The 15,604-nt window shown below is 30.4% G+C and overlaps 1 protein-coding gene across 7 annotated transcripts in view; it reads right to left on the reverse strand.

The window, feature by feature from the left end:
- LOC134685179 (EF-hand calcium-binding domain-containing protein 4B-like) overlaps nt 1-14,690 on the reverse strand; it is a 42,404-nt gene extending 27,714 nt beyond the window's left edge. For 2 of the 7 annotated variants that reach the window (XR_010101268.1, XR_010101264.1), the window contains exons 1-3: nt 14,641-14,690; nt 7,535-7,586; nt 3,878-4,171 (exon numbers count right to left, since the gene is read on the reverse strand). Coding sequence is in view for 1 of the 7 variants with exons in the window: in XM_063544664.1 (XP_063400734.1) it covers nt 3,878-4,139 (262 nt within the window). In the remaining 6 variants the exon portion in view is untranslated. Of the gene's footprint in view, nt 1-1,111; nt 1,218-3,877; nt 4,172-4,477; nt 4,570-7,534; nt 7,587-8,340; nt 8,481-14,640 lie in introns of those variants that run through there. The other 5 variants (XR_010101267.1, XR_010101265.1, XR_010101266.1 and 2 more) reach the window with 5 other exon arrangements.
- Between the last annotated feature and the right edge of the window lie 914 nt (nt 14,691-15,604).

Here is a 15,604-nt window from a genome sequence, read left to right on the forward strand (position 1 = left end):
CAAGTCCCACTTAAAAATTTCCAATCTAATATAAGTGCATAAACATAGGTTTTGTTATGTATTAAAATCACATAGTTTAATACATATAAGAAGATGTGGTGTGAGTGCCAGAGACAATTCTCCATCCAAGTCACAAATTGTAAAAGTTAACCATTGTTCAGACGCCAAAGTCATCATAAATAACATACTTATGTCTCTCTTTGAAGAAAAAAAATTATCACTGATGTTAAAGTTCTTTCCTTAAATATTATATCTTCAAAACTTACTTACTTCCTAACTAAAACGGAAACATTGATGCGTCCTAATGCTTTTTAATCTATTTTTAAATCCTTTCATTGATGAATTTTCTCCATATCTGGTGCTAATACCACAATTTTAATGACAAATCAATGTATTTTATTTCATGCCTAACACAATAACTTCCAAAAATGCATATATATTTGTATATATAAATGTTAGTGTGTATATAGTTCAAAAGTTTATTTACCTAACCATGACACACTGTCACACTTGAATTTCTTTAAATGTAAACTTGAGAGGCACTTTACTTATAATGTATAAATAAGAATTTGTTCAAGTATTATTTCAAATTACTTCCCTTATCTTCATCTCAAGGTTATCATGAGAAAAATTCATTAGGCAAAGAGGATATATTTTACTAGATTTCAGATAAAGCACTTAAAAATATATACTTTTTGGTGATCCAATAATTTGTAAAAACAACTGTGATTTTATAATATTTGAAGGTTCAGGTGTAATGATTTGTTTAAAGTCTACAATTTCAAATTTTGTTTGCAATGAAGTATACTTTAAAAGAAGTGAGTCTTTAAGCATATTGAGATTCCAGACAAGTAAAAGCAAATTTCCTGTAGGCTGTAGATGCAAACTTTAGTATTGTATGTTTCTGTTTTATTTAAAATGAGAGAATATTATGTATTTACATAAATTTTAATCTAATTTCAAATCTAGATTTAATAATACTAAGCATGAATAATCATAAACAGTTCCTTGTTTAAAGCAATCTTTCTGTTTTTTATACAGCCACAAAGGCTGCATTTTATTCTTTTTTTTTTATATTTCTCTATTCAAATGAAAACTGTGGATAACTTACGCCTTTTACTATATTTCCTATGAGTAATCATGGTGATAATTTTACACAATGAGGTATTCACAAAATAAGCCTCTTTTTTCACTCCACCTTCAGATTTCTAAATGGTCAAACTTTCAAATTTTTTTTAAATATAGCAGTGAAATCAAAATTACTCAAATAAAATCTGCCACAGTTTCTTTATTAACTCATAATGTCAATGTACTGATTGATCCAATTATCCAAATATATAATTAAGACATTAGACTAATCAAGTGATCAAGGCTTGGGTTAATTAAAGATGGTTTTTTTTCTAATAAGCTGACATCAAAGAGTTGTGATTCTTTGAAAATTGGCAGGTAGCATTTCAAAACAAAATTATCAGTGCATTTAAAGTTTGAAATCAAATAAAATTTCAAAGAAGGAAAACAGTACATGTTTTTTAATAAAAATATTTTATAACATCTGTTTCGGATAAAGTTAAATTATATGTACTGAATGTTGCATATATTTTTCACCTGCCTTTAAGTTATATGCAAAATCTGCATAAATCATTTTAAAACAGTTATTTTGTGCTGATGTAGCATAGCATCTTTTCAAACTTTAAATGTACTGGATTTTAATTAAAACACTTAGGCCAAATAAAAATATATGTGTAGTTCCCTACTTTTTATTCTTGGAAATAGCCTACCCTAAAAATTTTTGCCATTTTCCATTACACTCTTTTAAAGTCAGAATGTTGCTCTCATAGACTGAATGTAAAAAAAAACAAAAAAAACACCTGCCTACCTACTCTATCTTTTTATTTTATAGATGTAACCAGAACCACACATACTATTTTATTTGGCCTTAAGATGAAAATATTCTTCCTAAGACAATGTGAAATAAGGCGGCTGGGGTTATGTTATAACATATTACACAGGAAGCATGTACTTAAAACTTCCTTGTCATTGGAAAATTTTTAGATGTCTATATTTCACAAAACGTTATGTACACTAAATGATTATTGAAACATTTTAAAGACTGATGTTGAAGTCTTTGTACTCATTTCAAATAATCTTTTGTATCCTATATATATTGAATCATTTAAATGTTTTTTGAATTTCTATAAATGACAATTTTCTATAACATTGATATTTTTGTAACAAGTTTAAAATAATATATGAATTTTGAACTTTTAAATGCTGTTATCTAAGGACAAATGTATTATGATCTATTAAATCAACCAGGTATTACTAGAAATTCCTGATATCAAAGCAAAAGACAACAATGCTCTTCACCATTTATTACAAAAATTGAAAAAAAAAGTTTCTAATACAAAATATTAAACTAAGTACAAATGCCTATTGACATGTAGCTTAAGAAAATTCATTGTTGTGAAACTGGATTCATTTTATTATCATTTGAAAGATATCGATTGTTTACAACATTTACAATTCCTAGCAAAAAGCTGCTATAAACTATCATACAAAGTAATTAATCATAGGTTTTGTTGCTTACACCCCTTTTTAAATTTTCATCTATAGAAGATCTGCTGCAATGGAAGTTCAAACAATTTTAATAATAGCTACAACATTTAAATGAAATTGCTTTTGTGCTCTTCCATGATACGAAATAGTCCTGAACTCTTAATTCACAGCTTATATGATTAATAGATATGTACTTGTATGCATGGGACTTGTTAGTACATGTGAATTAAGTTATCATATCATTTGTACAGATTAACTAAAAACTATGTGGTTATATAACATGTTGTCACATTTGGAACAATATTTATGCATGCCGGAAGAGATGGCGAAAACATCTGGCTTGGCATATGAAACAAGGAGATATTGACTAAATATAAATAAGACAACAACCCAACAACATAAAAACTGCTAAATACATCTAAAGGTCAACATGTATATGTATGTATTGGAAAGAGGTTACAAGGGATCTTTCATTCCCATCAAATTTTCATGAGGTTAAAAACACAATAGACTACTATAGAGTTATCTCCTTCACCAGAAGAGTTTGTCCATTATGCATGCTTTAATGACGTCATTTACCAGGTATTGCCTGTATCCCTGCACTATTAAAGTTCATCAAGCATCTTCATGATCTTAGTTATGCAGAATACACCAGAAATAATATTTGTTCCATAGCTAGTTAATAATATTCCCTAATGGCAGTAGTGCTGACATGCAATTATAAGAATTTAGTTTGCTAAAAATTTGTGCAATCCAAGCATCATAATTTTTCAATACCTGGTTAAACATAGAAAGAAAGTTAAAATGCACGAACAATGTTTACTAAAACCAAAGTTTTTGACTGAAATGCAACAAACTCAAAAGTTGTCTATTAGATATAACTAAAGATGGAAGACTTATTGTTGTCAGTTCTAACTGTCAAAACGTCATCAGAATCAGGTCCATGATAAAGTTTTTGCACAGGTCAGATTGATCGACTGTTGCTTACAGATAAAAAAGGTCGTTGTGACATTGGGTATACTGTCAAATCACTAGACACTTTTTAATGTTCTTCTTTAATAAATTATTGTCAACAGAAATCTTAATTTTAAGAACCCTGCCAAAGTTAGCTTGCAATTAAATCTAAACTTAATTCATTGCAGTGTAAAAATATAGGTCAGACATACTGTTTTTGACTGAAGCTGTCATAAACCCCAAGATGCACCCTAATACCCAGTTATATATTTATAGCTCACTAAGTATCTAACGCATGAACTTGGACATTAAATTTTCTTGAAGTTGCAGAATAAATATCTATTTAAAGAAATGAGAATATACTAACCAAATCCTTCAGTAAATTCCTCCAGAGTAAGGTATCCGTTGCCATCATCATCCAAAGAATCGAAAACTGCCTCTAACTGATCTGGTAACAAGGGGAGCTCATTCTGCAAACGTTGCATATCACGTTTGGTAATAAAACCTTTCTGTTCAATGTCACACACACTAAAGAGTTCATGTGCTTTCTGTTTTGCCATTTCTTGAACTTCTTCTTCTGAAACACCACGCCCGTCTTTTGAAAGGTGATCATCATAAGCAGACGACATGATGGCACTATTTTACTTTCAAAAAGGAAGAGCTGAAATTTAAAATACAATTATGAAAATTTTTACTTTCAAGATTTATTATGCACCACAAAAAATCTTAAGATAAAAATTGACTGAAAGACTGAAATGTTCATTACTTATGATTATCTTTGCTCTTAAGTTTTTTTTGTGAAATGAATCACAGTACTTTCAAAATACAAATTTACTCCATTAACATATTTTTCCTGACACTTGGATGACATGTTTTTATTGAAACTCTGATAACATATTTTCTTGGAACTTGCTTCAACAGTTCTTCCAAGAATAATATCTATTTTAATTGTTGCATTGTTACCTACCTGAGATATATATAATAATTTCAACTGCAGTGAACACTATGCTATATGAACCAATACAGCTTTATATAAATAATCCATTTGTTAACATATCACTGCAAAAACACTTGACGATTTTAAGTCACTACATTTATTTTAAAATAAGATTAACAACAGATAACACGCTAACATTCTGGTGATAAAAACTGACTACATGTATACATGCGTTTACTTTACCAGATATACAAATTATTGATTTTGCATATATATCTCAAAATTTTTGATCAATTCACCAATTGACTAACATTGTATTGAACGAAGACTAAGCATATTATTGACTTGTATGTAACAGCTGGGTAAGGAATTCACAACAAGGCCGGCCTACTGGATGGGATATCATAGAGTCAAATCTAATCACAGGTGTACTTTTACAGGTATTCAGATATTTTAATTAAAAACATTATTGCCAATTATTTGCAAACCAGCCTAAAATAATAACATTGATAGGTTAGAATGACTGGTATTATCAAAATTATAATTTACAAATATATATTGCTCTAGGCCAAGGTTAAATAGTCTTTTTACAAGGTTAAATCCAATACTTTTTTGTACCATTCTGACAGTGTTGCCATAACATTTAAACTCTGATAACTTTTCTCAATTTTTATCAATTTGAAATAAACAATAAATAATGGTTTACTTTTTTAATTTTAAAGACTTGTAATTTAAAAGATTTAAATTTGTGCTTGTAGTTTGTTTGCACCTTTTCATACTGTTTCCATTAGGCTTTAACATTAGACCTCAAGAGGTTCATTAAATCCGTCAAAAGTTACTTTACTTTACCTCACAAAATAATGTTAACTTTTCTTCAAATTACATCTGAATTTTAAATAAATTATGAAATTATTGCGTGCATTTATTATTGTGAATTTTTGAGAATGAACAAGAATGCAAGATTCAGGAAATCTATATGTGTCAGATATCAGAATGAAAGTTCTTATTATTGTGAAACTCATGTAGTCTCATTATGCAAGAAAGTTTTTTGATCTTTTTTCAAACTAAATAATTATATTGAAAAATGAGTAGGTCCAGTAAGACCCCTTTTTGGCCCCAAAATATAACAGCTTTACAAAATATTTAATATGTAACCTTATAGCAATTTATTGGAAAGTAGAATGGGCTATTTTTGACAATACAATGCACAAATATCGGGTACTAGCATCATTAAGTCATGCTAAATTACTGAAATTTTCGCAATTTTAGCATTTTAGTTATTTTTAAGGCAGTTTCCCCTTTAAATGAAAGTGGCCACATTTGTGTTCATTCTTAATATTGAAATTTGAGTTGTATTGATGATAATACATTACATATATAAAAGTTAAGGATGAACATGGATGCGGCCACTTTCATTGGACATAATTTTGGCATATTTGATAGATTTTTCATATTTAAGCTTGAATCAGAGTGTTTTAAATAACTAAATCAATTAAAACCTTTCACATAAATTAATTGAATCAGCTGAAATGGACACTTAAGTGTTTAAACAGATTTCAAAATCTTTCGTTAGATGAACATGAAATTTGAGGCCAAAATCGGCCCCTATCTACTCCTTCCTAAATAATGCTTGAGAATTTTTTTGATGCATTTTTCCTGACAGAAGATTGATAAAAAAGCACTGTTTAACTGTTAAATTGAGTTGCCTACTTATATATAGCCTTGTTTTTTAGTTTGATAATCTATGACTTCCAGTTTTAATTTTCTTCAGGAATCACACATTTTTATGGCTTAATTATTTTATTTGGCCTGGTGAAATTTAAATAGTAGAAAATTAATAATACATGATTGAGAAAGATATTGAATCATTAGGAACAAATTCATTAAACTGATTTAAATCTAAAACACCTATTAAAGTACAGCAAACACAAGCCAGTGTATGACCTTTTTGATATTTTGTCTCATTAAAATTTAAATAACATATGAGAAAACCTTAAAAAGTCAAACAGGAGCCTTATCAAATCTTCATTTTAAACATCGCAAAAACCAATAAAATCATATGCAACCAGAGGATAGAAATGCTTACAAAATTAATTACTATTTTTGTGGTTCACAAGATGAAGTTCTTTATCATAGAAACAAACTTGATAGTTGTCTCATCAGCAATTATTCCACATCTAATTATTTTTTTTATAATGAGTTACAATGCAACAAAGAAATATTTTCTTTTCGATGGTAAGTAGTCCAAAATCTCTTTTTGATTTCTGATTAAACACATCTAAAAAATTGTAAATAATGAGGAAGAATGGAACAGCATACTCCTTAAAGAAAGCATTTAAGATTACATTTTTTTAGTTTTGGAGCACTGGTGTTTTTAAGATCAAACTCTAGATATCTTTTGATTTTGGTCTAAATGACATTTACAATTTTATAATGAATTACAAAATTCTCCTTTTTCTTTCTCCATTTAGGATGAAAGATTTGGTCATGTACAGTAATGGGAAAAAAGTGAGTTCTCACTCAAAAAATGTCCTATCATTTCAACTAAAATCAATATTATTCAAAAAAATATTACCAAGTAACTGTATGAGCTATTTTTATAGACACCAAAAGATGTAAAATTGTCTGAAGTTTTATTGTTTATTTAATCAACATTTTCTTGAGTTTCGTTTTTATCATCTTGTGAGTTGAACACAAATGCAAATTTTTACGATTTTAATTTGGTTAGAATAATAGCAAACTTTTCAAAAAATATTTTTCTTTGTGTTCATCTTGTCAGAAACTTAAAATGAGCATGAATAATATTATAACCAAATAAACAATAAAACTTAAGACATTTCTACAACTTTTGGTGTCTATGTTATGAAAATCGCTCGTACAGAAAAATATCGATTTTAGTTGAAATGATAGGACTTTTTTTGACTGGGAACTCACTTTTGTCCAATGACTGTAGTAGATTTTGCCAATCAAGATGAAAGACTTGATGATATGGTATATTTTGAAACATGAAAGCATTACTGCAATTTTTCAGAAGGCAAAATTTATTTTTGTATCGAATGCGGACTATAAAATATAAAGTACACTTACCGTTCAAACTTGTTAGTTGTGTTAACAGTCATACTTCCTTTCATAGAGTTTCCTGTAATAGTACAACAACAATTAACTCTTATAATAAGTTTATAACACACATGTTTATATATGTATATAAATATGGATGTCTAACAACTATATATATTTTACCTCAAATGAAATATAAACAAATATTTTTTAACTATACATGGAAGAGAATATAAGTCATTAACTTAAAGGGGGAGGGTAGGAGTGTGTCTCATCCCAAATTTAAGAGAAAATAAAAGCCAAATCAGGCATTCAAATTAAAATAATGCATTGGTCCCTGCATCACAATAAAATTTAAACCTGAATTCCAAAATTCCTAACAATTTAACTGGTTATTTCAAAATTCAAAAGAATAAAACTGCTCAAACACTTATTCAATAAAAAGGTTGATCCGTCAAACTAGGCTAACATTTTATCCAAAACTTTTGCAGGATGTAGATTCAGATACTTTATTTGTTCAATTATTTTGGATTCAATGTCGAGTTTTCGTGTCAGTCATGTCTGTACTTTTAAGGCTACATTGTACATGTATTATCAAAACAATTTAAATTCAATCTAACTAATCATGCAATGCAATTCACTTGCCAATTATTTTAAACAAGTGACAAGCACAGTTAGAATAATTTTTAGGGGAATTATAAAAAACTGTTGCCATAACTTATTTAAGTATGTATGTATGAATACTTGTGTAGCACCTAAGGCAACATGGAGTAAAACCTATATCTATGTGTGTTTTTTGTTGATAAAATTTTCATTCATATTTATACATTCCTTACCTGTTTTGCGGATCAAATTTGTCGAATATATAAAATCAATACTACTTCACACACTAGTGTCTCTATTTGTACTGATTAGAATTATATAAAATTACCTATATTTGTAAAAACTTTTTGTAAGCACAATCACATTGACATTATATTTATACACCTTTTATTTACCCTGAGAAAATCACTCATTCATTAAATCCATTGCTTACCATTTACAATGTAATCTCATTTAAATCATACATAACTGTTTTCATACATTGAAATTTCATTGTGAAAATTGAAGGTTTTGGCCTAAGGAGAATCTACCATATCAATAATGACATTATCAGACAATAAACGTAATCTGATGAATCTTGGACATACATCCATAGATTAGGGAAACTCGTGTTGTATCATTATTTCCAGGCAATCAGATACTTCTTCAGGTTTTTAGACAGGTTATTTTGCTTTAAACTCTTATAAATATATGTGAATTTAGGTCTTTTTTTGACAAGGTATATTTTAAACATAATCAAACTTTTGTCTTTAAAGCTAGACAAATAGATATTTTTATACAACAAATCAAAAGCCTAGAAGGAGCATGGCTACATTTTTGTAATCTAAATGTAATAGTTAAAACAAAACGTTATCATAAGATATCTTGATAAATTAAAATAAATACATGTAAGAAAGTTGCATTGAAGTTCTAATATCAAAATAGATACATCTAAATTGTGGGTCTCATTTGGGTCTAAGCGTGACGCGGGATTGCGAATTTTTTGTAAGCGTGATATGTGAAAGTCAAATTATTGTGTTGTGAAAACGGGAAATGAGGTCTTGTTGGACCCGGGAAATGACAAAAAATAAGAATTGTTTACGTACATTAGTGTAAGCGGGATACGGGAATCTGACAAAAACAGTAAGCAGAAACCTAGATCGGAACCCCCCAATGAGACCCCCTAAATAGATACACCAAAACAATATACTAAAGTATATATATTGTATATTATGAGTTTTCAACAATTTTATTAGATGGACTGAGCCAGACAAGCAATGATATAAAAATCTTTAAAATTCATCAGCCCATTTAATTTGTATGTAGCACTGATCACATAAAATTACACAGTTAATTGAGATCAAATTTATTGGGTTATAACTCAGTCCTTTGAATCCTTTCGTTTTCAGAACCCAACAAAAAAATTGAATATCATCTTTGCTTCATTTTGATATCATTTAGACAAATACAGCTTTTGGAATGATATGTCAAGAACATTTCTTGTTCCATCATTATGAAGATAAAAGGTTTTATAAATAAACTAATTAAAAACAGTATTTCATAGTGTTTGGCTTATAGACTCTTCAACTTTATCATGTTTATACACTATACTTCCACACAATCTTAACCAAGTTCTCTTATTTCTTGACAATACACTTTGAAAAGTTTTCAAAATATTTACAGAACACAAAACAAAACTAGAGGCTCAAAAGTGCTGGTGATGATTTTGGTCTATGTGCATATTAAACAAAGGACACAGATGCTGAGATGGATTCATCACAATCTGTTTTGGTGCTGATGATGTGTTTGTAGATATTACTTTACTGAATATTATTGTTGCTCACACTTATCTGGTAGATACAGTTGAAAATATTTTATAAAAATTTACAAAAATTTATGAAAATTGTTAAAAATTGACTATAAACCCAACAACAGGTTGCCTGAATGGTCTGAAAATTTCGGGGCAGATAGATCTTAACCTTATGAACATTTTTATATTGTCAGATTTGTTCTAAATGCTTTGGTTTAGAGATACATGTAAGATCCAAAAACTGCACTTTACTCTTTGTACTATTTATAGCCATGACAGCCATCTTGGTTCACATGTGGGGTCATTGGACACAATTGTTTTGCAAATCAAAAATTCTTCTAGTAAATGCTTGAAACTATCATTGTTAGACATAAAATCTAGACCAGCACCTAAAACCTTTAAAGTGTCAACAAAAATAATCTAAATATTTTAATTGTTTTGGGGCATTTTGTAAGTTGAAACATAAGTTATATGACATTGAAGATTAAAAGTTGTAGAGTGCTTTTGATCAATTTTTTCAGTAGTTCTCAAAACACTAGGGCATTGAAAATGTACTTTTTCAATGTTAAATTTTTTTTTTTAAACTTAACTTATTAAAATTTGGATTCTTTCTTGATTGCAAAAATGTATATTCACTTCTAATAAAAATTTGATTGACTAAAATAGATATAATGATTGAAGGGGAATAAATTAATAAACAATGGTTTGTTTTAATTAAAAGTTTTACAGTTTTTAAACTGTTTCAAGCCAATTCCTGATAATAATAAAAATAAGTAAACTTATCTAAATTGTTGATTAATTACAGATGATTATTGGAAATTTGTCAAGTGAATTATAGGCCTTACTTGAATAGCTTTCAAATATTCCTATTTATAGTCATATTTCATTTTTAATTTAAAGATCTTGTTAATCCATTGATCATTTATCTTTCAGACATAATTTACAGAATCACTTTATGTATTGTAGATCAAAAGTAATACTAGGCAATAAATAAATCTATCATCCTTATACATATCAAACATCTAATATATACATTTGTGTATTGATTCATGAGGTCAAATGTTGGTATATTGAAGTTGTATACTGAAGGTTCTAATTATGTAAGACTGAGGTTGATTAGTAATGTGGTCAATTTGATTGACAGTTTAGGAGGTGGGGCATTGCAATAAAAGGTCCACCTTGTCTCAAAATGTTATATAAAAAAAAGCCTGCACATCAATACACCTTAGTCATGTTAGTTACATACATTCTTGGATGAACTGCTCCAAAAATATACCATTTTTTTCAGTTTATATGTGTATTATGTGCACATACATGAGAATTATAGGGAAATATATTTCAGTATGAATACATTTATTAACAGAAGCAACTATTATGTGTGTTGCGTGTTGCGTGTTGCATTATTTTGTTTACATATTTTGTAAAATTGGAAGAATTTTTAATTATGATATACCAAGGAAGTTGTTAGCAGAGCCGAATTTAACATTTGATAAGGCATTGGAAATTGCTACCGCTATGGAGACTGCAGAGAAGAATGCACAGGACATCCAAGCGAGTGGGACAAACGGAACATTTCAGAAACAAATCACTGTCATTGTCATATTTTTCTTCATTTTCATTGTTCGTGCATTCGAAGTTTCGTACTTAAATGTGGCCAATATGTCTCCGAATGACACGTCCATCTTGCAATTTAATATGAAATGAAAGTGGTCCTGATTGTTTTATAACTTCTCCTGGAATCCATTTAATCTTTGAACCAATTGCGAAATTTCGGGCAAATACTCCCTGTCCTACATTTATTTGTCTGTTCACAGATTTCTTATCATGATAATGTTTTTGTTTTTGTTGTCTCTCCTGAACTCGCTTCTCGATATTTGGAAAAACTAAATCTAGACATGACTTGAGTTTCCTTTTCATAAGCAATTCTGATGGTGCCAATCCTGTCGTTGTTTGAGGAGTTATACGGTAGTTGAAAAGAAAACGGTTCAACTTTTCCTGGACAGTTCCTTTTTTGATTTTCTTCATACCTTCTTTGAAACTCTGAACTGCTCGTTCAGCACAACCATTACTAGCTGGATGCCACGGCGCGGAAGTACGAGGTTCAATTCCATTTGATTTCACATAATCGGCGAATTCCTTGCTAGTAAATGCGGCTCCATTATCACTAATAATGAGATCACATAATCCATGTGTTGCAAACGTTTGTTCAAGTTTTGCAATCGTAGCTTCGGATGTTGTAGAATTCATTACGTGTATGTCTATCCATTTTGAATACGCATCAACCATAATTAGAAAAGATTTGTTCATGATTGGTCCTGCAAAGTCTATGTGTATTCTTGACCATGGATGGCTCGGATATTCCCACGGATGTAACGGTGCTTCTGCTGGTAACTTGCGGTTTTCCTGACAACTATAACAATTAACTACAGTTAATTCCAAGTCATTGTCCATTCCCGGCCACCATATGTAGCTTCTTGCTAGACTTTTCATTCTAGTAATCCCTGGATGTCCTTGGTGTAATTCATTTAACATGGCTTCACGTCCTGGTTGTGGTATAATTACTCTTCCTCCCCACAATATGCATCCGTCCTGACTACTGAGTTCATTTTTCCTACTATAATACTGTTTTATTTCTTCATTTGGACATTTTGACGGCCATCCATTCAAAATGTATCTAAGCACTATAGATAGTATTGTGTCCTTGCATGTCCACTTTTGAATTTGTTTAGCATCAACTGGCGTAGTGGCTAAATGTTCCATTAATAATATAGTATCACCTGGCGTTGGTGTCTTTTCAATGTTTTTTTCAGCGGTAGTCTACTTAGTCCATCCGCATTACCATTCAAACTCCCTTCTTTGTATACAATCGTGTACTCATATGCAGCTAACGTCAGTGCCCACCTTTGAATTCGAGATGCGGCCATTGTAGGTATAGGTTTATCTTCTCGAAATAAACCTATGAGCGGCTTGTGATCGGTTATGATTGTAACGGGGTGTCCATACAAATATTGATGAAATTTCTTGATACCAAATATTATGGCCAGACTCTCCTTTTCAAGAACGGAATAATTCTTTTCTGCTGATGTAAGTGTTCGAGATGTATAAGCTATTGGTTTGGCACTGCCGTCGTCCATTTTATGCGAAAGTACGGCGCCTAATCCATACGGAGATGCATCACATGATTAATTTCTTTTTCGGATCGAAATGTACAAGTACTGATGCGGATTTCAACATGGATAGACATACACGTAATGAATTCTACAACATCCGATATGACCTCCTATGATATACATGTACTTTTTGTAAAATTTATCTGTAAAATGTATTATCAGTCAAAGAATTTACACCATATTTCTTTGACATACATGAAGTAGTTTGCACTTTATCAATATCTGTCTTTTTTAATTAAAGTTTAGAATACTGTCATTGCATGAGCTAAAGTTTGTTAACTATATCTTATATATAACCTTTTTTTTTTGTTGACAACTTTTAGCTATTTTCAGGAGTGTTGAAATTACTAATTATTAGTAATTGTTTTTCAACATACTTTAGCAGACTGACCATTGACTGTTAAATTTGATGTATGATTTTGTTTCAACTCTAATCATCTCTCAATACTTCTTTTATATTTTACGAGTTTTTTTGTTTTTATATCCTGTTCCTAAAATTGTGTGAACTGAAACTAAATGCTTCATGTTCAAGTAGAAAGTATCCAAGTCCTTAATAAAATTAAGAATGTAGGACAGAAAGTCACAGGACAAAAAGTCAAGAGACAAAAAATTCACAGTACAAAAAGTCACAATTCGTTTTATTTGATTATTTTCTTTGAATACAAAAACGCTTATTTTTGCAAAAAATTAATTAACAGGTCATACAACTATATCGAAGGTATTGTAGTATAATTTCGAATGACCTCATTGAAACAGCAATCGCGCAACAACAAACTAAAAAGAAAGAAAAGACTTCCTTTAAAACTGTATAAAAAATGTCATTTAACTTTATTCTTTATACAAACACTCAAAATGCAACATGCAAAATAAATGTTTCCACAGAAGCTAACCTGTCATGTTGTTAGGGAGGCCAGTGCCTTAGTAAAGATTAAGAACAAGTTCTAATCGTTCCAAAAACGCCAAATTAAACAATGTGATAGGCTAGTCAACATGGTTAACAATGATGGTTTATGTCAGAATGTGTGCAGTCAGTGAGTCAATTACTAGACATGTGGAGTTTCCAATAATTTTTTTTTTACGAATGAACTTTACCTTGGGGTCATTGTGGTAAATGTGTCATGGTCAATCATACCCATAGCCAGGGGGGTTCAGGGAGTTCGGACGACCCCCCCCCCCCCCCCCCCCCCCCCTTGAAAACAAAAAAGCACTGTTAAAGTCAATGTTCTGTTCGAATTGTGACTGTTAAAGTCGAGTTTGTGAGTCCAACGAACCCCCCATTGGGAATTCCTGGGTACGGGCCTGTCAATTGTGCTTTGGATTTACTTTCTTACATGATTTCATCCAAAAAAAAATTATGAAAAAGCACCATTTGCAAAATCGTGCATATTAAAATAAATGTCTTCACAGACACCGGTCTTGGTTTTTTAATTTTTGTAGGTCATATTAATTTGGAGATATTATTTAAGAATAAATAAGCCTGTTCCATGACATTGTGTGTGGATTTAGAATCTGATTAATAACAGGATTCAAGTCTACCTAGTTTTCGTCAAAAGAAATCTTCAAATCATATTTACTTTCATTTTCATTCCCGCCGTTTCTAGATATAGCAATGTACCAATTACGAAATATAACATTAATAGTCCGCAACGGACAATTGCCTATTTTTAATTATGTGCCTATCCGTGTCGGACACAGCTGGGTATCACTGGATGATAAAAATGGTGCACCACAACTTAATCTATATACATTGAAATCTTTTTGCAAGTAAATAATTTTAACCTGTTTACAATTTTTTAAGATATACAACAGTGTAATACAAAAATATACTGTTGAATTTTATACGTTTTTATAATTATTTAGATAGTTTTAAAATATATGGCTCTGTCACATATACCATATATACAATAATTCAACTTTGATTTATTTACCAACTAGTCTATCACTGCCGGGTAACATGTAGGTCATTCTCTTACTAATACATTGATTTACCTTAAGGCTAAACACGTGTACCGAGATTTATGCCTATTTTTGTCCAATCGCCATTTCTTTTCATGTGATTAAAAAAAGGAAATTGAAATTTCATTGAAATGTAACAATAATAAAAAAAAAAGTTATTGTTACATTACAGACTCATTGCTGGAATGCAAGGTTGGATAAGGAACCACGCGCATTTATGACGTCATTTACCAGATAGAGGGGATCGCCTGTATCCCTGCACTATTTACGTTCATCAAGCGTCTTAGTGATCGTCATTGTGCAGGATAAACTTGAAATAATGGTTGTTCTGTAGGAAATGCAACAATGCAACAAACATTACCGAGCCAAGTATATGCAAGGTTACCAGTCTATCCTCACAGTCACAATCTGAACATACCGGCCAATCACTTTGTGAGACAGCAAATACCAACATCAATGGTAAGGCAACCACTATTGCATCCTTCAATGTTGAGAACTTCACAACAAACGCCGTATACCTATCAGAGCTACTCGGGAATGTAGATATTCTAGCTATACAGGAACATTGGCTATGGTCTTTTG

Source organism: Mytilus trossulus, chromosome 9 (genome assembly GCF_036588685.1).
Source record: "Mytilus trossulus isolate FHL-02 chromosome 9, PNRI_Mtr1.1.1.hap1, whole genome shotgun sequence".
Classification (NCBI taxonomy): domain Eukaryota; kingdom Metazoa; phylum Mollusca; class Bivalvia; order Mytilida; family Mytilidae; genus Mytilus; species Mytilus trossulus.